This window comes from Neomonachus schauinslandi, chromosome 1 (genome assembly GCF_002201575.2).
Source record: "Neomonachus schauinslandi chromosome 1, ASM220157v2, whole genome shotgun sequence".
Classification (NCBI taxonomy): Eukaryota; Metazoa; Chordata; class Mammalia; order Carnivora; family Phocidae; genus Neomonachus; species Neomonachus schauinslandi.
Genome location: NC_058403.1, coordinates 51320703 through 51348211, shown reverse-complemented (window position 1 = coordinate 51348211; position 27509 = coordinate 51320703). Strand labels below are relative to the sequence as shown.

At 35.3% G+C, this 27509-nt stretch overlaps 1 protein-coding gene across 4 annotated transcripts in view; it reads left to right on the top strand.

Annotated features, from left to right (window-relative positions):
- Positions 1 to 27509, top strand: part of CBLB (Cbl proto-oncogene B) — a 222459-nt gene that overhangs the window by 105082 nt on the left and 89868 nt on the right. For all 4 annotated transcript variants that reach the window (XM_021692313.1, XM_021692316.1, XM_021692315.1 and 1 more), the window contains 5 exons: positions 6974 to 7130; positions 15479 to 15600; positions 18883 to 19020; positions 22374 to 22461; positions 25091 to 25222. In XM_021692313.1, coding sequence (XP_021547988.1) covers positions 6974 to 7130; positions 15479 to 15600; positions 18883 to 19020; positions 22374 to 22461; positions 25091 to 25222 — 637 coding nt within the window. The remainder of the gene's footprint in view (positions 1 to 6973; positions 7131 to 15478; positions 15601 to 18882; positions 19021 to 22373; positions 22462 to 25090; positions 25223 to 27509) is intronic.

Here is a 27509-nt window from a genome sequence, read left to right as displayed (position 1 = left end):
TTTGTTTAAAATCAAGGTGACATTTTATTTCCTTGAGCTAGAATGAATTTTAAACAACTGCTACCATCACCGCTTCCACCACCACAGTGACAAAACCAATAACCACAAATAAACATTGACTTTCTTGTTTATATTATGGCAGGTACTACATCCATTCCCACATTTTCTTCTCTTTTTCATCTTAGAGTTTTTATGTAAAACTTTGTAAAGCTTTATATATTCAGTTTAATACACATACAGAAAAGTATAGAAAACATCAGTGTAAAGTGAAGAATTTTTATGACGTGAACACACTAATGTAAATGCCACCAAAGTAAATAGCATATTACCTATAATTCTGAGCACCCCTTCTCCCCAACCCCTCAGCAAATTCCATACAGTCACTGACTGCCTATGGTATCCTGACTTCTAGCATCATGGAATCATTCAGAGTTGAAATTATACAGTTACGTGCTTTAAAAAAATCTGACTCCTTTTATTCTTTGTTTATGAAACTCACCCATGTTCTTATATGTGACAGACTGTTCGTTCTTCTTGCTCCATTGTGCAGCTATACCATACTTTACCTATTGATTCTTTTGATGATGGTCATTGGGTTCTTCCTCCTTCGGATTATTATCAGTAGTGCTATTATGAACTTTTCTTTTTATATTTTTAAAAACCCATGTATGCATTTCTGTTGGATGTGTACCAAGGAATGGAATTGCTGGCTTCTAGTTTCTGCATAATTTTAGCTTTAATGCTTCTAGGAGTTTTCTAAAGTGGCTTACCAACTGACTCACCTGTGAGCAGTGCCTAAAGGTTCCTGTTGCTCCGTATCTTCTCCAACCCTTTGATATCCTTTGTCTTTTTTTTTTTTTTCTTCATAAACCATACTAGTGGGGTCAAGTGGAATCTCACTGTGTTGTTGTTGTAGATTTTATTTATTTATTTGAGAGAGAGAGAGCACAAGAAGGGGTAGAGTCAGAGGCAGAAGCAGACTCCCCGCTGAGCAGGGAGCCCGATGTGGGACTCGATCCCGGGAGCTGAAGGCAGTCGCTTAACCAACTGAGCCACCCACGCACCCTTTCACTGTGTTTTTAATGTACATTTCTCTGATGACCAGTGAAGCTGAATATATCTTTGTTTATTGAACATTTTGATTTTTTTTGTGTATGTGAAAATCATTTGCCCAATTTTGAGTAGTAGTTATTAATATTTAGATGGGAATCTTTTGTCGATTATATGTTTCTCCCAATGTGTGCTTTCTTTTTCACATTGTTAGTGATCTATCTTCACGAACACAGGTTTTAATTTCTCTTTTTCTTTATCCTTTGAGCAATTGGGGGCCTGTTTAAATTTTTTGCCTGCTCCAAAGTAATGAAGATATTCTCTAGTTTCTTCTAAAAAAAAAACCCTTTAATCTTAGACCTAAATATGAAAGATAAAACAATAATCTAAAATAAAATGTGTATATGGTATTAGGTAAAGGTCAAGATTCAGTTTCTTCCATATGTATATCTATTTGACCCAGCAGCATTTTTTGAAAACATCATTCATTCCCCACTGCTGTTTAAATCTAATTGATATTGCATATCCAGTGTCCAAATATGGTTGTATTTCTTTCTAAAATTATTGTTTTGTTCCATCTACTTGTTTATTCTTGTGCTACTATCACACTGTCTTAATTATGCACAGAGTGTAAGTTTGTCAGTGTTGTTTTTATTGAAGATGGACTTGATTATTCTTGGCTTTTGACATCTCCCTATAAAGTTTAGAATCAGCCTACCATTTCCTACTGCAGAAATGTCTCCTAGAATTTTTGATTGGGGTTATATTAAATCTAAGAGTCAGTTTGAGGATAATTGATATCTTTACAGTATTGAATCTGCCAGTCCATTAAAGTGTTAAAACCCTCTGTGTCTTTTATATCTCTGATTGTATGTGTGTTTGTGTTTATCTCATTCCTGTTTATTTAATATTTTCAGATGCTATTGTAAAAATCAAGTATTTTTAAGTTTTATTTTCTAATGATACATTGCTTATTTATAGAAATACAACTGATTTTTATTCTGCAACCATGTTGAATTCTTATTTCTTTTCATAGTTCAATATATAAATTCTTTTGTATTTCCTACATATAAAACTGTGGTCTCAGGCAAATACTATTATAATTTTTGTTTTTAATTGATTCATTCTATGATTATATATTTTAAAACAGTTTTAGCATATCTTTTATTTCTTTATTTCTAATAAACTCTAATGGCTTATAGAGAAAAATAAAATAATCACTTAAACTCCCGGCATGAGCCAGTTCTTATCAGTTAAACTGTGTATTGATCTCTCCCGACATTCTAGACAGTTTTTAGCATTGGCTCATAAAGGACATGCAATTTCAAAAATGCTATTCCCATTTAAGTATGTCATGGACACTTTTCCATGACAATATTCTTTTGTACAACTGTTAATTGCTGTTATAATATTATAATCTTTGAATGTAGTATGTCCTTTTATTACCATTGAGTGTATTTGTTTTTAATTTATTACTATTATGAACAACACTATATTGAAGAGACTTACGGATGGATATTTGTGCTGCTGTGTATTTATTTATTTATTTTTGACATAATTTTGTTAGGTGAAATCCCTAGAAGTAGGCTTTCAGGGTCAAAAAATAATAGGCTTTTGAAACTTGCTGCCAGATTGCCTTCTAGAAGTGCTGTATAAATTCTCATTCACACCAGAAGTATATGACTTTTTAAACACCCTAACCTTTGTTGAGATTCACACCTTTATTATGTGGATTTTTTTTTTCATAGGAGTTAAAAGTAAAACCTATATCCTTTTATGAACTTGTGGTGTCATGAAAATGTTTTGCCTTCTTTTGTTTTTGTGTGTGTCTAACAGTCTCCTAACATCTTTTGTCTTCCATTCCTTTTATTATTTTTTTTAAACTGCAAGATTTTTCAAGTTAGAATATCCAATATACTCTTCCACTTTTATAGAGGAGGAGAAAAGCCTGGAAGATTTGAGTGGCTTGTCAGTTGCTGACCTACTGACAACTTTTCAGTTTTGTATCCCTGTTATCTGTTTCTATCTGAAAGGACACTCCCTCTGTTTTCAAGACTATAAATAAAGTTACTCTTGTTTTCTTAGTAAACAGACCAAGACTTATCATCTAATAATAAAATAATATAGTCTTATATTAAGTTCTTATCTCTCCTGACATGATATGAATGGACTATTACTCTTTTTCAGTCCTCAAAAGATTTCTGTGTAGTGGAGAAAGTGACTGGAGCACAAATTTCTAGGCTCCTCCTCCGTGTAACACTCCCTTGCTTTCCCTAGACACAGTTTAATTTAATTACACAAATTTTATTTTATTTATGTATTTATTTAAGATTTTATTTATTTATTTGACAGAGAGAGAGAGAGATAGCAAGGGCAGGAACACAAGCAGGGGGAGTGGGAGAGGGAGAAACAGGCTTCCCGCCAAGCAGGGAGCCCAACGCAGGGCTCGATCCCAGGACCCCAGGATCACGACCCGAGCTAAAGGCAGATGCTTAATGACTGAGCCACCCAGGTGCCTCTAATTACACAAATTTTAGTTGCACACCTTGTTTGTCTTGGGCAAAGGTGAGTAAGCTACAGTTCTTTTTCTCAGGGAGCTTCATCTCATGGAGTTTCCAAGGCACATCCATCTTTTTCTATAATAACTTTTGCACTTGACACAACATAATATATTTACAAGTCTTTCCACTTAATTAGATTGTGACTTTATTTATATTTCTTTTCTGAACCTACCAAAATGCCTAGGACATATAAAGTCTTTCTTAGGCAAATTACTTAACCTCTTTAAGCCTCAGTTTTCCCATCTGTATCATGAGGATAAATATATTATCGGCCTCATGGTGTTATTGTGACAAACTCCAGTAATATATATTGTAATAGGACTTGGTGATTGGCAGAGAGAGTAGACAACCAACTAGATTGGTTAGAATGACAGCTCTTATTCTTACTGGATGTTTAAAAATCCTGAAATCATTATTATTCTGTGTCTGGCTAACCATTGGCCTTGTATTCCATTCTTTGTGGATTAACAGCTACTTGTGCTTTTTAGTAGATCTTAAAGTTAATTCAATTTGTAATTAAAGTGATTTATGATTGTAAGTGGCAAAAAGGACAGATTAAAATATCTCTGGGTTGGTGAGAGCTTGAAGCTTTTATGTTCTGTTTCTTTAGTTTTTCTTCCTCTTTTCTATTCCCAGATCTCTGCCAGCACAATGAAGTTTGTACGTATTTGTAAAACAATTTGTCATTAATATTTTCTCTGACTTCATCTCTAGGGAAAGAGAGTAGAAACCACTACTTTCTGTTGTTGCTGTAGTTTAATTAAAGGTGTGAAAAGCCATCCTCTCCTTTTCCCCTCCCCCCACACACATCAGGAAAGAAGGTGGTAGCAACTTGAAATCCTCTTTGGAAAGGCTAGATCCTTAGTGCAACAGTTTTAGAACAGGTTTTTTGTTTGTTTGTTTGTTTTAAGAAGTCATTGTACGCTATTTCTGTTCTTCACTCATGAAATCCTCTTTCTCCCCACCATTCTCTATGTTGGGTGTTTGACTCAATTGATCAAAGGAAAGGTATCTGTTGTACAAATTTTGTATGTAGTTAGTTAACCAGATAATGCCCTTTCTTAATCCCTGTTACAACCCTTAATTGAGCTTGTTTGGACCTTTATCACAAGTGAACTGTGAGCAAGTATCATTTACACAAGTACTGTGGAAATGTGGCTTGCTCCTTTGTAAATTATTGTTCCAAGTGGTATATTAGACTATAATTTTAGAAGTTTGTATGTTTTTTTAAGAATTTGCTCTGGGAAATCGTTGGGTATTGAAAGGAATTATGATCTGCAAGCTCCTTAAATATTGGGATGAAGATAACTTTTTTATGGAAACGTATCAAAGGTGTCTAGCCAGTTGATTTACTTTTTATACTTCATACACAAGATAAGTTTCTCTTAAGATTTCCATACAAAAATAAAACATATACCATCTTAAATCAATAGTTCTTTGTATAAATTTAAAAAAATTTGAATATTATGGTTCATGTCCCTTTTATGCATTGAATATTTGAACCTTAATTTGGAAAAGAAAATGTGCTTCTTAAGCACTACTTTTGTGGTAACTGTAATGAAACTGGACACAATTGCATATTTACACTTCGCCATAAATCAATAGCCTTCTAACATTATCAGAAGTGTTCCTTGTTTTCTTAAAACAGCAACATTTTGTTAACCTTAGTCAGAGCCTGACGTGTGTTTCTTCTAAACGGCGTCTGATGTGGTATGTCTCTTCAGTTCTCTGTGGTTTCCTGTTTTTTTCATACATGGAGAAAAGCCTTTTGATGTATTCAGCCTCATATTTTTCTTTCTTTTAGTGGTATATCAAACCTAAACTTTCTTATAAATACAGCATGGTATCGTAAGCGTATCCCACCATTCATTTATTCATCTTGCCGCAGACCACTCCTTCTCTGGAATTCCTCCAGGACTTCCTTATATATCCCTCCCTCTAATTTTTTTTTTTTCTTAACATTACACGTCTTATTTCTACCCTGTGTGTATCTTCTTCAAGGACAGATAGTATCTTGTATTTTCGTAATTGTATTTATCCACAGTGCTTTGCCTTAGCAGTTAAGAGATCAGTGACTCTCAAAGTGTTGTTCCCCAGACCAGCAACATCAGCATCACTTGGGGACTTGTTAAAACTGTAAGTTCTCCAGCCCCCCCTCAGTCATAATGAATTAGAATATCTTGGGCTGCGGATCAGCAATTTCTGTCCTAACAAGCCCTTCAACGATCCCAATGAATGCTCAAGTTTGACAACCGCTGCAGTAGATAATTATTGAATGAATATATAATTGTACATTTTTGGCGATGCTTTGCTGGGAGAATTGGCATAGGATAGGGCCGATGTCGTCCATTCAGCCTGAGTCTTTTATTTCTTACAAGATACTAGAAAAGAAAAACCTAAGGCTTAAATATTTATAATCTTCTAAGAGTGTATGTATAGCTCTTATGATGTCCTGTTGTAAAAACTGCAGCTTAAAATTTTAAAAACATGAAGGACTTCTTTCTTCCACCTTTTCAGGAGTAGGCATTTAACATTCCAAAAGGAGGAACATGAACTAAGGGATGAATAATAAGTATTACTTATTTTCATGATGGGGGAGGAGGTGGTGAAGGTCAGAAACCGGTCAGGTGGAGGACAGACTGGGAGACTTCCCTGGACACCGTTTTTTGCTCTTCTAAATTTTTAAACTACGTAAATGCGCTGCTTAATAGAAATTTTGACGCATGATATTTAAGAAAAATAAGTTTTCAATAAATAAGTTTCTATATGCTAGCCAGTGTGACCAGTTAAACTATTTAAAATTTCCCTTTGTATTAATATGAAAGGTTAGATAACATGTTGTTTATCTGCAGAATACAAGTGGGTAATGGCTAAAATGCCTTCATGACTTTTCTCCTGTGCTTTCTTAAAATGGTGAATTACTCTTTTGTGCCATGAATAAAGAATTCCTACTATTGTGTGAACCCATCGTCTTAGAGTTATTTTAAGGAAATAAAGAGGGGGAAAATTTAACTTGATTCAAAGTCAAATGATCTTGTGTACGCAAGAGGTCAGACACACAGGACTTTGACCTAATCCCTTCTTTTGGATGTATTTTTAGAAATATCTTGATAGTGAAGGATTTTTTGAGAGAGAAATTTACTTAGATTTTTGTCACATTCTTAGCAAATGGAAAATAATCCAGTTAGCAAAACCCATTACTGATTATGAACACCTGTTTGTCTTCTTTTTTCTCAACTATTTGTCTTTTAATACAAATGCAATTAATTATATTACTGTTATGATTGAACTGTGCTATTTCAGTGGAAGGTAGTCTTAAATGACACTTGATTCAACTACTATTTTTTTTTTTCCTTGCACAGAACTATTGTTCCATGGAAAGTATTCAGACAGTGCCTTCATGAGGTTCATCAAATTAGCTCTGGCCTGGAAGCAATGGCTCTGAAATCAACAATTGATTTAACTTGTAATGATTACATTTCAGTTTTTGAATTTGATATTTTTACCAGGCTCTTTCAGGTAAGCTTCCTATTTGCTTCATCCTTTCCTTCCTCCTGGTCTCCTTCCCTGTGTGCGCATGTGATGTGCGTGTGTTCATTTGTGTGCACGTGTATGTGTACATCTCTCACACACACAAACATATGAGAAATAGTCTCATTTTTGGTAGTCTATAATTTTGAAGTCGCTGGTGTAAGTTTTTGGTCATTTCTATATGTTTAGGGTTTAAGTTCGGAGTACCAGGTGCTATGAGGCTGGCGATTGCTTGTTACCTTTGGGAAGATCCATGCAAAGGAGCTTTGTTCTTAAATTTCCTATTTAGTTTCTCACTTTTAGCCCAGTAACTGACAGAATGCAAATTTTACAGGTGGGCATTTGCTGAGGTTGTATCCCAGTGTCTCCCCTTTGTCTCCTGCTTTCATTTGGTGAGAAAGGAAATGGTAAACTTGGCAATAAATAGTAAATTTATCAGGTTCTGTATAGGAGATTCCAGTGGTGTGTACTGTTGTACAACTTACGTTGCTCATTCAACCATATGTTATAAACATTTTTTCATGTCAATAAATCTTTTTCATTAATATAATTATTAATTTTCAGTTGCTGTATAATATTCCATCAAAATAGTATGTCATTAATTTAACAAATTACTCTTTTGGTAAATTTAGGCTTTTTTTTTTTTTCCTGTTTCCTCACTGATATGTATGACTGTGACATAACCTTCTTGTCCTGTTTATTGTTTTTATTTTTTAATCTGTCCTTTATAATTGTCTTTAGATAGCTTTTCAAAAGCAAGTGTTATTGAATGATGAAAGCTGGATGCTATCATTTTATTCTTTTGTATATCTTCGTGGAACTACCCTAAACATGAAGACTTGAAATTTGTGTTTTCTATTTGACTCTGCATTGGCAGAGTCAAATATATCATGTATGGCATTCAATTCAGGTAGTCACAAAACGAAAGAATCCCACTTAAAATCTTTATGCTTATAGTAATATGAATTCTATAGTAAGTGAGGTAAATTGATCAGAAAACAGGCTTGCTTGTATTCTGATGCAATTTTTTATTACTTTAGTCTATAGTAAGATTTATTCTGTTTGAAACGCTTTCAACAAATGTTGGGAGTATAAAATTGGTTTTCATGTTTCCCATGTTATAAGAATTTCCCTTCTCTGATTTATGATTCTCCTTGGCACTAGTTTGCAAGGATCTGGTGACTGATTTATGTAAGAAAATCAAATTATGTGGGATTAACTTTTAATTTACGAAAGGACCTGTTAACAGAAGGCAAATTAACTCTTGTCAGCAATACTTATAGAATACATTTTATTTTATTACAACTTTAAGATCATAATTCTACCTGGATGTATAGGATAAGAAATTAGGTAAATGATTGCATAAATTGTGCTTTTGCATATTTTCAGTTTACACTAGTTTCATGATTATTCCCTTGGTATACACAGGCACATCTTGGAGATGTTGCAGGTTCATTCAGTTCCAGACCAGTGCAATAAAGTGAATATCACAATAAAGCAAGTGAAAAAATTTTTTTTGGTTTCCTAGTGCATATAAAAGTTATGTTTACACTGTACTGTAGCCTATTACATGTGTAATAGCATCATGTCTTAAAAAAGCAATGTATGCACCTTAATTTAAAAATACTTCATTGCTAAAAAATGCTAACCATCATCTGAGCTTTCAGTGAGTCGTAATCTTTTTGCTGGTGGAGGGTCTTGGTCTTTGCCTCAGTGTTGATGGCTGCTGCTGATCAGGGTGGTGAAGGTTGGGGTGGCTGTGGCCATTTCTTAAAATAAGACAGCAGTGAAGTTTGCTGCATTGATTGGTCCTTTTTTTCACAAACAATTTTTTTTCTGTAGCACGTGATACTGTTTGAAAGCATTTTACCTGCAGTAGAACTTCTTTTAAAATTGGAGTCAATCTACTCAAACCCTGCCGCTGCTTTATCAACTAATATTCTAAATCTTTTATTGTCATTTCAACAATTTTCACAGCATCTTCACCAGGGGGTAGATTCTATGTCCAGAAACCATTTTCTTCACTCATTCCTAAGGAGCAGCTCCTCATCTGTTGAAGGTGTATCATGAGATTGTAGCAATTCAGTCCTATCTTCAGGCTCCGCTCCTAATTCTAGTTCTCTTGCTATTTCCACCCCATCTGCACTTACTTCCTCCACAGAAGGCTTAAACCCCTCAGAGTCACCCACGAGGATTGGGACCAATCTCTTTCAAACTCCTGTCCATGGTTGATATTTTGACCTCTTTCCATGAATCACAAATATTCTTAATGGGATCTAGAGTAGTGAATCCTTTCTAGAAGGTTTTCAGTTAACTTTGCCCAGATCCATCAGAGGAATCACTGCATAGGGCAGCTATAGCTTTACAAAACACATCTTTTAAATAATAAGACTTGAGGGCTCCTGGGTGGCTCAGTTGGTTGAGCGTCCGACTCTTGCTTTTGGCTCAGGTCGTGATCTCATGAGTCATGAGATCGAGCCCTGCGTCAGCCTCCACACTCAGTGGGGAGTCTGCTTGAGGATTCTCTCCCTCTACTCCTCTAGTGCTCTCTCTCTCTCTTTCTTAAATAAATAAAATCTTTAAAAAATAAGTAAATAATAAGACTTGAAAGTTGAAATTACTCCTTGATGCATGGGCTGTTGTGTTGGCAGGAATGAAAATAATTAATCTCATTGTACATCTCCATCAGAGCCCTTGGATGACCAGATGCATCAACAATGAGCAGTAATAGTTTGAAAGGGAATTTTTTGCCTGGAGAAGTATGTCTGAAAAGTGAGCTGAAACTATTCAGTAAACCATGTGTGAACAGGTGTGTTGTCATCCAGGCTCTGTTGAGAATAGTATTGACTATAGCACTGACTTCTCCTCTCTAGCTATGAAAGTCCTACATGGTATCTTCTGCCAAGAGAAGGCCATTTCCTCTCCATTGAAGGTAGCCACCATCATTAATTGTTGTAGCCAGATCTTCTGGATACCTTGCTCAGCTTCTGCATCAGCACTTGCTACTTCACCTTGCACTTTTATATTATGGAGAAAGCTTCTTTCCTTAAACCTCATGATCCAACCTCTGCTGGCTTCATAGTTTTCTTCTGTAGCTTCCTCACCTCTCAGTCTTCCTAGAATTAAAGAGTTAGGGCATTGCTCTGGATTAGGCTTTCGTTTAAGGGAAGGTTATGGCTGGTTTGCTCTGCTCTTCAGACCACTAAAACTTTCTCTGTATCAACAATAAGGCTGTTTTGCTTTCTTATCATTTGTGTGTTCACTGGCATAACACTTTTCATTTCCTTCAAGAACCTCTCCTTTGCTTTCACAGTTTGGCTGTTTGCTGCAGGAGGCCTAGGTTTCAGTCTGTGTTGTCTTTCAACTTGCTTTCCTCATTCAGCTGAATCATTTCTAGTTTTTGATTTAAAGGGAGGTAAGTTCTTTCATTTGAACATTTAGGGGACGTTGTAGGGTTATTAATTGGCCTAATTTCAATATTGTTGTGTCTTAGGGAATAGAGAGCCTGAGGAGAGGGAGAGGGATGGGGGGGGAACAGCTGGTCAGCGAAGCAGTCAGAACACACATTTATGGGTTTCATTTGACATCTTATGTGGGTGTGGTTTGTGACACCCCTGAAAATTACAGTAGCAACATTAAAGATCACAGATCACCATAACAGATACGATGATGATTTAAATATCTGAAATATTTTAAGAACCACCAAAATATGGGGTGTCTGGGTGGTTCAGTTAAGTGTGTGACTCTGGATTTTGACTCCGGTCATGATCTCAGGATTGTGAGATCGAGCCCCGTGTCTCAGGCTCTGTGCTCAGTGGGGAGTCTGTTTCTCTCCCTCTCCCTTTGCCCCTCCCCCTGCTTGCACTGTCTCTCTCTCTCAAATAAATAAATAAATAAATCTTTTTAAAAATTACCAAAATAATGACAGAGAGACTTGAAGTGAACAAATGCTGTTGGGAAAATGGTGCCATGAAAGAATTGCTCAATATAGGGTTACCACAGACCTTCAGTTTGAAAAAAACAAAAACAAAAACAACACAGTATCTGTGGAGTGCAGTTAAAGCAAAGCACAATAAAATGAGGTATGCCTGTATAGGCCATTAGCTTACTTTAGTCAATGATTTTAATGATACATTTTGTAAAAAGATTGTGTTACCTGATACCATTTTATAATAGAACCTCTCCTTTCTTTAAAGGTTTCTGATAATTTTACAAATAATTTATTTCACATAATACAAAGACATTTGAAGTGGTAGAAGCTTTGTTTCTTCCCCTTGTGAAGGAAGAGAAAAAAATTATTTTCCTGCCTTAACTGTTCATTCTAGGAAAAGTGTGTTTTTTTCTGGGCGGCCTAGATGACTTTTTAGTGCGGATGTTAAATGCTAGAATGCCTGGGTTATATATGAAAGTTATGAGGGCACTTTAATGTTGGTTGAACACTTACCCAAACTGTTATTTAACGTGCACATATTTTCTTATAAGCTGTTTCACTTTAAAACAGCGCAGGTGATCTTAATACTCTAACTTACGTGTGTCTTATTTATGCTCGCTGGGATGGGAGAGGAAAAGAGTCTTTTTAAGTAGAGTTACCGTGAAAAGTTTTAGATAACAAAACCAAAAAAATACCTGTAAATTAAACATGCCTAGTCTCTTTTAAAACTCAAAATTACAGGGCGCCTGGGTGGCTCAGTTGGTTAAGCAACTGCCTTCAGCTCAGGTCATGATCCTGGAGTCCTGGGATCGAGTCCCGCATCGGGCTCCCTGCTCAGCGAGGAGCCTGCTTCTCCCTCTGACCCTCCCCCCTCTCATGTACTCTCTCTCATTCTCGATCTCTCAAATAAAAAAAAAAAAACAAAACAAAACTCAAAATTACAGAAGTAGCTAAAGAACTCTCATTAGCTCCTATATACTTCTGTGATTCTTCACTTCTTTCGGTTTCATTACTCAGATGTTTTAACTAATCATACATGTGCCTTAAAATTAACTTTTACTGATCTTTCATTTTATACAACTTTAAAAATTGAGTAGTAGGTTTTTTTAAGTTATAATTATGCATTCTGTATGAAAAATGTGTTTTATGAATACTATAACTGCATGAATATATATTTTTCTGCAGGCACAGTGGTGGTGGTGAATTAGCAATGAATTCTCACCTCTAAATTGTTGGGAGTGGGGTATTTAGCAGAATGGGCTCTGAAAGTGAGTAAGGTACATGCTCAAGATTGCGGTTTGACGGGGCGCCTGGGTGACTCAGTCGTTAAGCGTCTGCCTTCGGCTCAGGTCATGATCCCAGGGTCCTGGGATCGAGCCCCGCATTGGGCTCCCTGCTCCGCGGGAAGCCTGCTTCTCCCTCTCCCACTCCCCCTGCTTGTGTTCCCTCTCTCGCTGTGTCTCTCTCTGTCAAATAAATAAATAAAATCTAAAAAAAAAAAAAAAGATTGCGGTTTGACAACAGAGAACTAGCATAAGGGTTGCAAGAAGTCATCAGCGGGAACTAGGAGATAAAATTGAGAATTGTCTAGGAAATGAAAGAAAGGAAGAAAAGAACGCAAGTCTGGTTACTAGGTACGTTCTTTTCCTCTCTTCCCTTATCCTGACATTCTGCCAGAACTTGAACAAATACTAGGAAGATGTTGGAACAATCTTGCAGTAGCTACCTTCCTCCTTTCCTCTTTCTTCTGCCTTTAATCTTCTCTTTCTCCTCTCCAGGTAGTTCAGAGATGCTGGGATTGGCAGGTGCTAAAGTCCTGGAACAGAAAGAGGGGGATTTTGCTTCTCTCTTCCCTCTCCCTGGGGCTGTTGCTCCCTTTCTCCTTCCATTTCCCCACTACTAGAGACGATGGGGTTGCTGAGAAATGGGGCTCCTGGGTGGCGGCATAAGGAATGTGTGATTTGGGGGAATATATTCATGACTATGGAATATATAGCATCAGTGGAATAGAGAGCAAAAGAAGAAGAGGAAAGTCATCTGTTATAGCAAGGAATAAGAGAGCGGATCTAGACAGAGCAGTCCGGGCCCCTCTTCCAGCAGAAGCTTTAAGTCAGTAAAGGGCTATTCTTGAAAATAGTATTTTGGAAGAATGGAGGGAATAGCTTCCTTCATTCACTCAATTAATTTCTGTAGTCATTTAAGAATCTCTAAATAATTTTGTGTTGGTGGGTGTGAAAACCTTTCCTTTAGTCTAAAAACAAATGCGAAAATAATCTTATTCTCCAAAGCATTTTATTTTGCCTTCTTTAAGCCATTAGTTGGCAAAATCCTTTAAAAACAAAAAAACGAAAAACACGTAACTACCATGTGTTTCAGACTGTGGGTAGCATTCACAAGAAAAACAGTACACAGACTCTTTCTATTACACAAATATTTTTGTAGTTAGAAGCTGGCCCTCTGGATTATGTACCAAGAAATGGTTGCTTAATACTGTAGCAGTTGGCTCAAAACTCCAATTTCATTTTTTTTTTCAGTTGTATTCTGATCTGCTCATTGGTTCTCCATGAAGTGCAGCACTTTTTTAAACAACTCTTCCATTAGTTTTTGTAGACTTTGATGGAAGTGACCCAAATATGTTATATTCTCTCCATCCTTGTTCTTTGTAGATGAGGAAGTAGAACAAAACAAAACCCATTTCCTATACTAGCAGTTATTTCTCAGTTTTTTAAAAAACATATGCTAATATTCTTCCAAGTATTGCTTATGTAATTTTTAGTCATGATTTTAGAAGAAAATTAGAAACATGTTTTTTTTTTTTCTTTCCCCCCAAGTACATAGACAGAACCTCTCATAATTGTGTTCTCCAGGGCTCCTTTCTGCCCAATTAGATATTTTAGTGTGCTGGGGGAATACCCTGAAGATTTTTCTTGTTATGTCAGAAAAGGTTAAAGAACTCTTCATTACTAAATCTTTCTTTCCCTTGTTATCCTCATCTCAAGAGATACAATCCTTGAAGAATTCTGCCTTGTGAATCTAAAACTTGCTTAACAATAATGAGGAACAAGTCTCAAAACATTCAAAAGCAGGAGCCCTCTACCAATGATCATGTCTAGGATGACCACTTCAACAATTCTTACTTGCCAACATAAAATACCGTTTTTTCTTCTTTTCTGTAGAAGATATGAGTTAATAACCTGGCACATCAGATAGAGTATGCCGCCAAGTCCATGGAATAAATGCAGCTTCAGCCTTAAAAATATGGCCGAGACAATTCATTCACACCCTCAAGCAAAATTGTCTATCACTGACTGCCTTTTTTTCTCTTGCCATGGTAACTGGAGGGGTAACTAATCACATGAAAGAGAGAATGGTACAAACTTGTTTGTGTGCCTTTGTGTATTTCTGTGCAAGATCTTTAACTTACTACTGAATCATAAACGTTCTGTAATTGTGCAAGAACTAGCCAAATGTGAGCAGAGTAGTATGTTACCATGGAAAGAATGGTAGGTTGGGAGTCAAGGCCTTTTAGACAAGTGACTAGTTAGAGGAGCTCTTCAACAATTACACCTCCCTGATCACTGTATTCTGAGACTACATCAGTGCTGGTATCCCTTTGGTGAGCAAGACAGGCATGTTCCTTATTCTTGTGTAGCTTCTGGTTAATGTATAAATGGTGCCAAATCACTTACATCCCATGGTATGGCTTCTTATTCTATAAAATTAGATACCTTAAAGGTACAGTGGTGAACAAAACAGACCAAGGGAGGTAAGGAATGTGATGAGAGCTAGCAGTTTTCAACAGAGTGGTCTGTGAAGGCTTCATTGAGGAAGCAACACTGGAGAGGAATCACTTAGCTATTTGGAGGAAGAATTCTGGTAGAGGCATCATCAGCAAATACAAAGCCTCTGAGGTGGGGGAGTACCTTTGTGTTCAAGCCCACTACAAAGAAGCCATCATCCCTGGAGAAGAGGCAGAAAGTGGAGAAGTCACAACAGATGGGGAGGAAAGGGAACTGGGCATCAACCCTGTAAAGTCCTTCTAGACCATTTGTAAGGACTTTGACTTTTACTCAAAGTTAGAGGGTTTTGAACAGAAAAGTGATGTGTTTTATGTTTCAAAATTACCACAAATGCTGTATTGGGAATAGAACTTGTGAAGAAAGTATATAGTTTTTCTTTTTGTTCTCTGTATCCTATCCTGTTTTCTGCCTAATATTTCTCCAAAAAGAGAGTAAGGTATTTCATGTTTACTGTTAAATGGTAAAGGTTGACCTAAGCTACAGAAGCTCATATTCGCTTTAAAAATATCTAGGAGATTTCAGTAACTATATTAAGTGATGGGTTGGTGTATAATTGATAGTTGATATTATCTAAATAGTATCTTTTCATTTATTCGTATTTTTAGCCTTGGGGCTCTATTTTACGGAATTGGAATTTCTTAGCTGTAACACATCCGGGTTACATGGCATTTCTCACATATGATGAAGTTAAAGCACGACTGCAGAAATATAGCACCAAACCTGGAAGGTAAGACTTCAGCAGCAATATTATGTGGTATATCTAATGATGAAAAGTCCTCTCTTGTCCATTCTTAAGTAAATCAGTAACACCCATGGGGGTTGGGGGGGGAGGGAAGGAAATGCTAATAGACCACAATGGTACTTTTTAATTGAATCCTTTTAATCCATTCATTGTACTTGTACTGAAACTCTGTATTCATGAAGTGAAAGAGGATATGGTACCATGTAATTTGATAAACTTGGAAATTCATTAAGTCTCAGAGCTCTGATTTTCAAACTAAAGGAGGGTATTAGCATTGTCTCTTTCATGACACCTGTGTTTGTATATAAAATTGTATGTGTATATTTGAATACTTGAATATTGTGCTAAAGACAAAATAAATCAGTTTCATGTTCATTATTTTAGGGTATTTTTCAAGATGTTCAATTTGGTTCTATGGTAAACACTTATAATGACATATAATATAAACAAATATAAGTACATATAAGTGTACATGTATGTACATGTTGAACACATATAAATATATAAACACATGTAAGCCCATTGTTACAATCCAACCAATTTCATGTCCTTAAGAATTTCTTCCATAATACCTTGTCATTCTTTGTAGCTTCAGAATTTATGTTTTATTTTCCAGATGATAAAACTAGGTGAAACTCAGAGGTTGGCTGTTTGGTGAACCCTGTGGCTTTGGCTGAGAAATCATACCTTATTAATGACAAATCTGGGATCAGAAAATCTCTTTCCTCATTCATACATTTTCCCCATGTGCCATTTAGAAATGCATTACATAGTAGGTGTTTGTGCTGTGGCAAGCAGTGTGCAGGGCATGACAGCAGTGACAATGGATACCTGTCCTCCTCATACAGTGACTTTTTTTTTTTTTTTAAGATTTTATTTTATTTATTTGACAGAGAGAGAGAGAGAGACAGCTAGAGAGGGAACACAAGCAGAGGGAATGGGAGAGGGAGAAGCAGGCTTCCCGCGGAGCAGGGAGCCCGATGCGGGGCTCGATCCCAGGACCCCGGGATCATGACCTGAGCTGAAGGCAGACGCTTAACGACTGAGCCACCCAGGCGCCCCTCCTACAGTGACATTTTAATAGGAGATGCCGTCCCAACATCCATGAGTACACTGATTTCATTGTATCACTCAACAGGAGTCATTTCATTGCAGGAATGAATTTGGTTGTTTTTTTAAGGTTCCATTTTTCTTCTAATGCCATTTTTATCTGATTTGTAGTGCAAATGGTGTTTGTCCTTTAACAAAGTAGTTTCTAGTATAAGCCAATACTGTCGATTCCTTTTTCTCTGCCACAGTGAAAATTTCCATCTTTTTTTATTTTTACGAATTTATGTGGTATATAAAAAGAAGGTAGTGGGTACAGAGAACAGTTTGGCTCCTGTTGAAGTCTACTGTTTAGATTAAGGAGAGTTGGTTCTCATTGAGATGCTGACAGTGGCTTACATGAGTCATTCTGTTTTGGTCAGGATCTCTCACACCAGATTTTTCCATAACTTCTACTCTGTAGATTGGCATCAAAGTATCTTCTTGTTCTTGGAGTATGATTTGAAAGATGTGCTATGTTTGGAATTACACAATCCTACAAATTTAACACAAGTTATTTGCAAAATTAAGAAACCGAGTCCATTTTGTGTTCTCTTGTTCAAGATTCTGGAGATAAATAATGTTGGGAGAGAACACTGTTGGGAGCAAAAGCCAGGCCGCATCACTTTTGGACTAGTTCTCTTAATAAAAGGACAGTGCCCTCCAAAAGGATGTCTTTCTTCCTTTTCTTCCCAATTTGCCCTGTAACAGTTTATTCTACTGAGTTTTTGGCAAAGATGAAATGGTCAGTCTGTGGTAAATTGTTATGTTTAAAGTGTGATGTGGTATTTAAAACATAAAGTTTAGGAAAACTCGGTGAACAAATCAAATGATTTTGATAAATATTTGTTTTGCGGAATAGTTTCTTCCTCTTGGAAAGCATTTCTTCTCTTTGGCTTCCTGGTACAGAAAATAGTAGGACCTGTTGCAAGGACATTTGAATCTCTCAGGTTTTGCTTTTTGGGGGGATCCAGTTGACAGCTAGAAGTCTGTGTGGAATTATTTTGTCTATGATTCTGATTAAGGGTTCCATTTATTGGCAGGTTGATAGCCTATTTTCAGGCTCTCTAGGAGAATACATTTTAGGACTTTCTTGAAGAGTCCTTTCCAAAGGTTCTAAAACAAGTATGAAGTTCTTACTGTTTAAAAATCACAACTTCTTCCTTTCTTTAAGAACCCAATTTTCTTCAAAGATGAAATCATCTTGCAGTACTAAATACACAAGTTAATTAAATTGAATAACTGTATAGCCATTATGTATGTTAATTTATTCTGCAAAGTTATTTTTATAGTACTTGGTTCATAAGTAACTAATGTACATTAGGATATATCAATTTCTGTCACGTATGTAGAGCAATCAGGGTACTCAAATATAGCCAACAGATTGTTGACCTACTTTTGATCTGTTTAAGGGGTTATACAATCCAGATACGGTTATCATGATGGCAAGATTGAGTGCAATACACTTAAATAAAGATAAGTGATCTAAAATGAAACAAGCAGATAGCTATATTAATAAATAACAGTGAATTTAAAACCAAGTCAGTGTCTCCTTGTCATTTTCATTAATTTGATTTATATTTTTGAACTATTTTAATTTCCTATTGTAAGACATTGAACTGGACAGGGTTGGGTGGCAGCCATGTGCTTAATCTAGTTTGTCTTCTCATTAATATAGTTCAGCTCTTTTGATCTTTCATTTAAAGATGAATGGCTGGAATGCTCCAAAGAAAAATATATTATTTTTAAACAAGTCATTAACTTAAAATGCATAATTTTAAAATTACAAAGTGATATATTGAATTCCATAGTAGAAACTGACTCAATTGCTCTCTGAAGTGAACAAATTAAATTTTGACTTTGCTTTCCAAAAACGATTTCTGTCCTGTTTCATACTGAGCACCCGCTGATGGGGATGGCAGTAGATCCTTTGATATTGAAGTAGATAAACTTCAGTTCTTTTGTCCTATAGCCCTGGAGGTGTTTAAGTGGGATTACTGTCAGTGCTGCTTTTACGGATCAATGAACAGAGAAGGACAATGGTGTTAAAATAAGAAGAAAGAAACTTATTTCAGATATTCTAAATGATTCCGTTTATTCTTGACTTTAAAAAAGTCTAACAGATTGTTTAGTAGTTAGCATACACTTTGTGACTAAACATCATTTTCTCACGCTTTACAGCTACATTTTCCGGTTAAGCTGCACCAGATTGGGACAGTGGGCCATCGGCTATGTGACAGGGGACGGCAATATCCTACAGACCATCCCGCATAACAAGCCCTTATTTCAAGCCCTGATTGACGGCAGCAGGGAAGGATTGTGAGTATGAGAAATGGGAGTCAGGGTGCTTATTATTCACCAGTTTGAAAGACAGACACTGCTTTACGATGGAGAGAAAAGATAGTGAGGCTGATGATCTGGCCTATTTCAAGACTGAGGAATGGAGTGCTCCTTAGTTCTTATCGTTCATCTCTTAAAATAGACATTTTAAGGTAACTGGTTTGATTTAAACTGTATATGACAGCCAGTAAATTCCAGCATCAGATTAGAACATGAGTTTGTATTTTTCACAGGAAAAAAAAAAAAAGCACTTAAAAGGAGTTTAAAATAGATGAAAAAACTTATTAAAAAGATAATTCTTTAAAATAACCAACTTCTCTTGCTTCGTGTAACCCTCATGTTGCTAGTTTTCCTTTTTGTTTGACCGGTAGTACCAGATTTTCTCTTTCTTCTTCTTACCCTTTTCTTACCCCTTCCCCGCTTTTTCTCTTTGTGTCTTTCTTCTTTTGGTCACACTGATATTCAAACCCTATTCCAGAATTATATGTTAAGAGCTGAATTCGGTTTAACTTAAGCTATTCTTTTTTTTTTTTTTTTTAAAGATTTTATTTATTTATTTGAAACAGAGAGAATGAGAGACAGAGAGCATGAGAGGGAGGAGGGTCAGAGGGAGAAGCAGACTCCCTGCCGAGCAGGGAGCCCGATGCGGGACTACATCCCGGGACTCCAGGATCATGACCTGAGCCGAAGGCAGTCGCTTAACCAACTGAGCCACCCAGGCGCCCTAAGCTATTCTTTTTTAAAATTTAAAAATAAGTATGTTCTCCTTTGTCTTTTAGAGTAAGAATGACTTTTTTTCTCCACAAAGTTTAGACAATCTGATAGGGGCCTTCCTAGTAAATATCTCTCATTCGTTTTAGTCATGTGACATTCCCTTCATCTTTTTGTTCTCTTTTTTGTGTTGTTCTGTTCTATTGTCGTATCATCATGCTCACTTTTCTTGCCCTTTTCCCTTACTCAGTAACTCAGGGACGGATGTTCCCTTATTTGCTAACAGCACAGATTGTGATAGAAACCTAGCAGGAAAAAGCCCACAAGAGTTAGCAAAGAGAAAATAATTTAAGTTACACCTTTTCTAAAATAATTGCAAAAAAGAAAAAAAAAGTGCTAGGATATATATGAAGAAAAACATTTTTTTTATAAATTATGAGCTTTCAAGAAATAATTATGTAAGAATTGTATGGCAAACTGGTAACAAGTTTGTATTTCTGTGTTTTTAACTTAATATAAATTTGCTATCCTCAGTTATTTATAACTTACTTGTAATGCATCTGAGATTCATATGTGTAGCTTTTGATTCACTGTGATTACAGGATTTTGTTTTTAAGAAAGTGTGCTGTAAAGTTTTACTTTATAAATAGAGGTTATGAGCGAGCAAATCTGTACATGTAGTAATTTTGATACAGCTTATTTTTATTGTTCATAATGCCTTCCATCTATTTTTTAAAAGCCAATAAAAAAAACAAATTATAATATTGTAGTCAGTAGTGTAGCCTCTGAACTCCTATGCAAATAAGATGTTAATATTTACACACACACACACACACATACATACAAACACCCCTTCAGAGGCATTTAATTAGTTGAATTTGAACTGTAGTGATAGAGTACATTAAAATAGGTCATATTAACATTTTATTATTTAAAACTAGATCAGATTTTTAGATTATATTAAAATAGATATTATTAGATGTTTTTTTTTTTCCCCTAAGATCAGTAAAACACAGGATATTATCTGGTCCAGCTATCATCAGGGTCAGCTGTCCTTTCCTTAATTAACTCAATTTAGTATGACATAGGTAATTTACTTCCATAACCAGCCAACTGAGATTGTTTATTCCTTTCCTGCCATTGAGGAGGGTCTCATCAGTAGCACCCTTGTTTACTGAGGATAGTGATAACGAATTGCCCCTTATACATTAGATAGACCCTTCAACCTTTCCTGTAGCAACCTTATTGTCATTTTTATAATCTTTCAGGTTTGAATTCTTCATAGAATTTCTACATGTTTTTTAAGTGTGATGAGCAAAATGTTATATAATAATTTTAAAACTGGCCATTATTTAGGGTATAAAAAGAAAGCTACTTACCAACTCTCACTTAGCACTCTTCATTTAATATTTGTAGAACTTTAACCCACCCCTGCGAAAACACTCTAAATTTGTCATTTCAGATGTAGTCAACTCTCTTTCCTAAATTGTAAAAAAAAAAAAAAAAAAAATTCACTGATCTATTGATTTGTTCCTTACCCTATGAGAATCGTCTGTCCTCTAAGTTCATTTTTTTTCTAGTTTTACTAGTAAATTTTAACACTTATGAACATATTTTGGACTATTTAAGAATAAATATTTTTTGTTACTTCACAGAACAGTTTTAGTATAGTTTTGCCCCTAAAAATATTGATCACAGTAGTAGTATATTCTGAATTTTTCATTCAAGCCATCTAGAACAGAGAGCTACCAAACAAAACTAACTATATAACTTAATCAGTCAACATTATCCAACAGTAATATTACCATTTTTAAAAATCTAAAATAGGTATTTCCTAACACAATAAATTTCATTTTTAAAGGAGTGTCTGAATGAATAAAAGCTTTTAACAAGATGGCCTTATTGCTGTAACTTTAGTTCTTATTTTAATTCTCTGTAACAGTGGAACCTCATATTTATAAATGATTGTGTTTGTAGTTTGATTTGAAGTAAATGAAGCATATAATTGTAACATTTTCTAATTTCTTTAATCATGCGTGTACGTGTGTGTGTCAGCGTGTGTGTAGACTAGTGTGTGTAGGGGTGACTGGAAGGTGAGATGGAAAGACAGAGGATGGGAAACTGGAGAAACAGGAACCATGGAGATGTTTGTATAACTTTTATAGGAAACTTGTGGGCTTTAATTCCGTTTTTCTCTGGTGTTATTAAGCATGGTGTAAAATGATGCAGGTAACATTAACTGTGCTTCACATGAGAGACACGATCATTGCAAATTGGTGTACATTCAAAGTGTTTTGGAATAGACCATGAATGACCAGAAAAATAAATGTTTAACTTACCTAAAGGACCTATAGTAAAGATATTTAATTGGAAATAGTTGCTTAGTGGCTGAGTCCATATTCATTATGTACTTCTTATATGAAAATGATTTCTAAATTTTAAATGTCCTAAAAGTAACTTGTAATATTATGGAAACAGTGGTAGCAAAGGTTCTTGATATAAGTTACATAAAAAGGAAACTTCAACATGTGGGTTTGAATATAGAAGAATCAGATTAAATAATCTTAAATGCAATTAAAAAACGTGTATTTATGGTAATAAAGTTTATGTTTATAATACAGCTATCTTTATCCTGATGGGAGGAGTTATAATCCTGATTTAACTGGATTATGTGAACCCACACCCCATGACCATATAAAAGTTACGCAGGTAAGGACAATTTCTGGTAACCCATTTATAATTGTTAAGTATCTAATGCTTTTGAAATAAAAAGCATCCTCTTATACTGTAGCTAAAAGGATGTATAGGTATTTCATGCAGAAGATACTTTAAGGAATTCTAAGAGTGTTTGAAAAAAATACTGTCTCCATTTTTTGAATAAAAATTTCTTCTGTTAATATTCTTGCTTCCAATACAATATTGGCATTTATGCAGATAGATAGATAAATTCATAGGTAAGTAAATAGATATGAAGAGAGAGCCATAGATTTAGTAAACGCCAAAGAAGATTAGAATAATAATATGCATTAGCTTTTAGAGTCAAATGGGTACTTGAAGCGTATTGAAGATAATAATTATATTCTTATAAATCTGTTGTTGGCAACCTCATAGACTGCATGGCAGTGTAACTTGGTAAGCCTTTCTTGAGGGTAATAGTAATTATCAAAATCTAAATAAAAACATTTTTGACTCTGGATTCTGTATATATCACTCACATATACAAAGAAAGATCTGTACATTGGGGTTTCACTTCAGCATTTTTCCTAAAATGAAAAATTATAAACTATTTAATCATAGGTTAAGTAAACCATAGTATATTCATACTGCATTATACTGTAAAGTCATTAAGAGGAGGAAGGTAGCTCCACATATTCACATGGGAACTTTGGCATCTTTATTATGTAAAAAAGTTCCATTACTAAGAAGCTCAATTATGTAACAGTTAATTTTGTAAAGTTACATTATGTTAGTTCAGTTTCTGGAAAGAAAGAAAGAAAGAAATTACCATTTTTAAAAATAACAATTAAAAATACCAAACTGGTAACAGTACTTAACTGAGGAGGTAAGAAGGTTTGGGGAATTAGGAAGAAGATGAAAGGGAGAACCTGAATATTTTGTTTTGCATATACTCTAGTTTTAAAATATTTTATAATTTATATGTTTTTGTGCTTTGTATAATAAATAATAAAAATCAAATAAAAACCAGAAAATGTAGATTTGGGGGAAGACAAGAGATAATTTTATTTTATTTCAAATTCTCCAGATTTAGTCCCAGTGATCTTGGTATTATTATGTGAAACATATTTGTTGACATATGTACGGTTGATGGACAGTTTTTACAGTATAAAATATAATTGACATTATTTTAATTATGTAGTGATTCCTTATGTTCTAATACATGTAAAAGGACACTCACAAAAGAAAGTTCCCCTTTATAAAGCCATGGTTTAAAAATACATAATCAGGAGTAATATCATTCCATTAAATTATCATAAATATTTGAATAACTTACCCATTAGGTTCCATTGAGTTTTGCATCCGTGCTTTTAGCTCACTGTAATTTTTTAATAATTGCAAACCGGTCCTTTGGATGTCATAACAATATAAATACTTAGCTATTATTTTAAAGACTTCAGTGACTTACAATATATTTTTAATTGCTTTAGATTTCTTTATTTTTCATCTTGATCCATTCTCGTCTTTTTTCTTAATTTCTTTAAAAATTAAACAGTCACACATACATACTTCATGGTAGACACAATTTGTATATGAATGTGTGTATGCGCATGTGTATCTTTGTGTATATATGTGTATATAAATATATGTATTTTTTTTTTTCTCACCAAGATTATAAGATCTTTTAGTAGACTAGCAGTTAAATATTGTCGTTTATTTATCCTGCCAAGGGCCAGGTACCTAATAGACACTTATTAACTGAAACATTGCCTTATTTAAATGAATTTTTATTTCCATAATTCCTTTTCTTTGTATCCCTATTAATTAACTTTTTTTTATATTTTGTTTACACGTACTGATATATTTATATCTTCTTTGTGACCTAGATCTTTTCAGTATTTGGACACCAAGAATTTTACTATGTCAAAATGTTCAAAACTAGTATATCAAGAGAATAGATGTTTAATAAAACAATTTTTGGTTGCTGAAGTGATTAGTTTTCCTGACAGTGCTGTATTGGGAAAAGAGTATGCAATTTAGAGATTTAATATAGAATTTGAGGAAAACAATTTAAACTTATTGAGCCTCAGCTATTTTTTTTAATTCAATATGTCTTACTATGCTTTGGAGATGATATGACATAATAAATGTGGAACACAGTCCATAGCATGCAGGAAGAGCTTGGCAAATTCTTCCTTTCTTCTGTTCTGGAATTTCTAAAGGTATTTAAAAAATAAAATTGAGTGTTCAGTCAGAGTCATATATATGTGTGTGTGTGTATAAGTATGTATGTGTGTTTGCAATTTTATGGTAAAATTAGATGAATATGTGGCACTTACAAAGAAACTAAAGTTATTTATATTTTCTTTTAAAACCATAAGTTTTGTCTTTTGAGTCACCATTGAAGCAAGTCCCTTCCTAAAGGAACAGTATAAAACATTAAATAATGCAAAGTATAAAAAAGCTTATACAATTGCAGATAAAAGCTCAAATGTCCAAATTGTGATTAACAATTTAAAACATGTCCTAAGTGGCAACATATTCCTGACAGGATCAAGTGTGAGGAATTTACTGTAAGTCATTGTATTTGAAAAAATTCAATATTAAGAGTTCATGTTAGGAATACATTAACACTGCCTTTTTTCCCCCTCCCAAATTCCAGGAACAATATGAATTATATTGTGAAATGGGCTCCACTTTTCAGCTGTGTAAAATTTGTGCTGAGAACGACAAAGATGTCAAGATTGAGCCTTGTGGGCATTTGATGTGCACCTCTTGCCTCACAGCATGGCAGGTATGATCCAGGTTTATATCCCCTGTTACTGTTTCTCCTTGCAGTTTTTTTCATCTTAATGATTCAGGAAATGGTCTGTTAAGTGCTTTCTTTGAGGAGTAGTTTAAAAAAAAACCTCATGTGTTTGATTTTCTGTTTTATATAATTTCATTTTTCTTGCTGTTTTTTATCTTGTTTCTTTTGCATGTATAATTTAATTTTAAGATTTGTCATAAGTAGTTGTACCTCGATAAATATGAATTGATTTAATGTTTTAGACTAAGACCTAGAGAATAACTGGTTTCCCCAAGGGTTTTCTTATATTTCTTTATCTGTAATAGAGGTTGGGGGCTTGAAAATGGGTCTTTGGACAAATTTCCAGTTTTGAGTATTTGAAAGGATTCACAGAATATTTTGATCAAGTCATTTTTTTAACTGCTGTTTAACACAGTCACTATTGAAGTCATTATTGATGGGGTTTAGAAAGCAAATAATTAAATTTTCAAACCTTTTTAAAAAATTTGCTGTTGAGTATATAATCGACATCCCTGCCCCATTCCTGAGCTGTCTCAGTCCTTGATCTTCTGTCCAACCCAGAACCTCTGCGTTGCTTGAGGAAGGAAAGCCTTAGAGGGTCAGGCAGGGAGAATGCAGACTCAGGAGCACTGGTGCTATTGAGCTCATTACTTAGTAATAAAATATAATGATTTTCACATTTTCACGATCTTATGAAAAAGACCTACTTCTTCCTTTGGGGAGATTTGAGAAATGAAGAAAAAGAGGAAGAATGAAGAAATGAATTACAATTGACTTTTGTTTTCTTTTCTTTCTTTTTTTAAAAAAATATTATTTGAGAGAGAAAGAAAGAAAGCGAGTGAGCATGTGAGCAGGGGGAGGTGTTAAGGGAGAGGGAGAGAGACTTGAAGCAGACTCCCTGCTGAGCTTGGAGCCCGTTGAGGGGCTTGATCCCAGGACTCTGAGATCATAACCTGAGCCGAAATTAAGAGTTGGATGCTCAACCTACTGAGGCACCCAGGCGCCCCTGATTTATGTTTTCAGCATCATTTCTTTTTTTTTTTTTTTTTTTTATTTGACAGAGAGAAACACAGCGAGAGAGGGAACACAAGCAGAGGGAGGGGGAGAGGGAGAAGCAGGCTTCCTGCGGAGCAGGGAGCCCGATGCAGGGCTCGATCCCAGGACCCTGGGATCATGACCTGAGCCGAAGGCAGACGCTTAACGACTGAGCCACCCAGGCGCCCCTTCAGCATCATTTCTGAACTCCCAGATATCTTTCCTACCTCAGTAAAAATTGTTCAATATCCCTACACTTCTCTTTTCCAGTATGCATTTGGTTTATGTTTTACTTTAGGTTTTCCTTGATATCCATGCCCTAATTTCCCTTTATAAACCCTTCATGATGGTGGTGAATTTTGTGCAGTAAAGGGAGAACTTGGAGGGAGAGGGATGCTCGGTGTGGCATCAGCAAACTTATTCTCACCGTATAGGCACTTGATTGCTATGTAAGTTGTGTTAATTGTTCTGCACACTTAATAATGTCTTTTTATAAATGACTTTCACTAAGTTACTCTGGTAGAAGAGAGAACTATGTTTGCACGTGTATTTCACATCAATCAGTAGAAACTACTGCAGAGATACTGACTCAGTGCCCGACTGACAGATGGGACTGTTATGATGATTTGCCTTACCTGATACCCATTCAGTATCTTGGGATAAATAGAGGCCAATTGTGTTTGTCACCCCTTTGGATTGACTTATGACTTCTGGGTGGTGGTATGGTTCTCATAGGTACGGAGAGGCTAAAAACTTTGTATTTCCCCCTAAACACACCAGAAGTTTAGGCTGATACAAACTCTCAGTACTCTTTGGCCCCACACATGGCCTATGTCTTTGGCCTCTACTCTTGGGGCCTCAGTCTGGGAACATACACATATGTACATATGGCAGGACTTGGCATCTTTAACTTGATACCTACCTAGTATTTGGAAATTAAGTGGGTTAAAAGTCAGAAGCTTCCATTAGTTTGGCGAAACCTTTGATTACTGAAGATTATTGTTTAAAGCATCGTACAGAATGGCTGTTTACCTTACAGCCCAGAGTAAGTAAAAGAGTATGACTGAATATAAAACAAGCAGATTTTATTTATTTTACTTTTTGTATACTTCTTAAGAGAAATTTATGTTCTAAAATTTCACGGACAATACTACACATTTTATTTAGCAAGTTCGTGAACTCTTTGCAGTAAATAGGTACGTTATGTGCCAAAGACCAGGAGTGTTTCTCTGTTGCC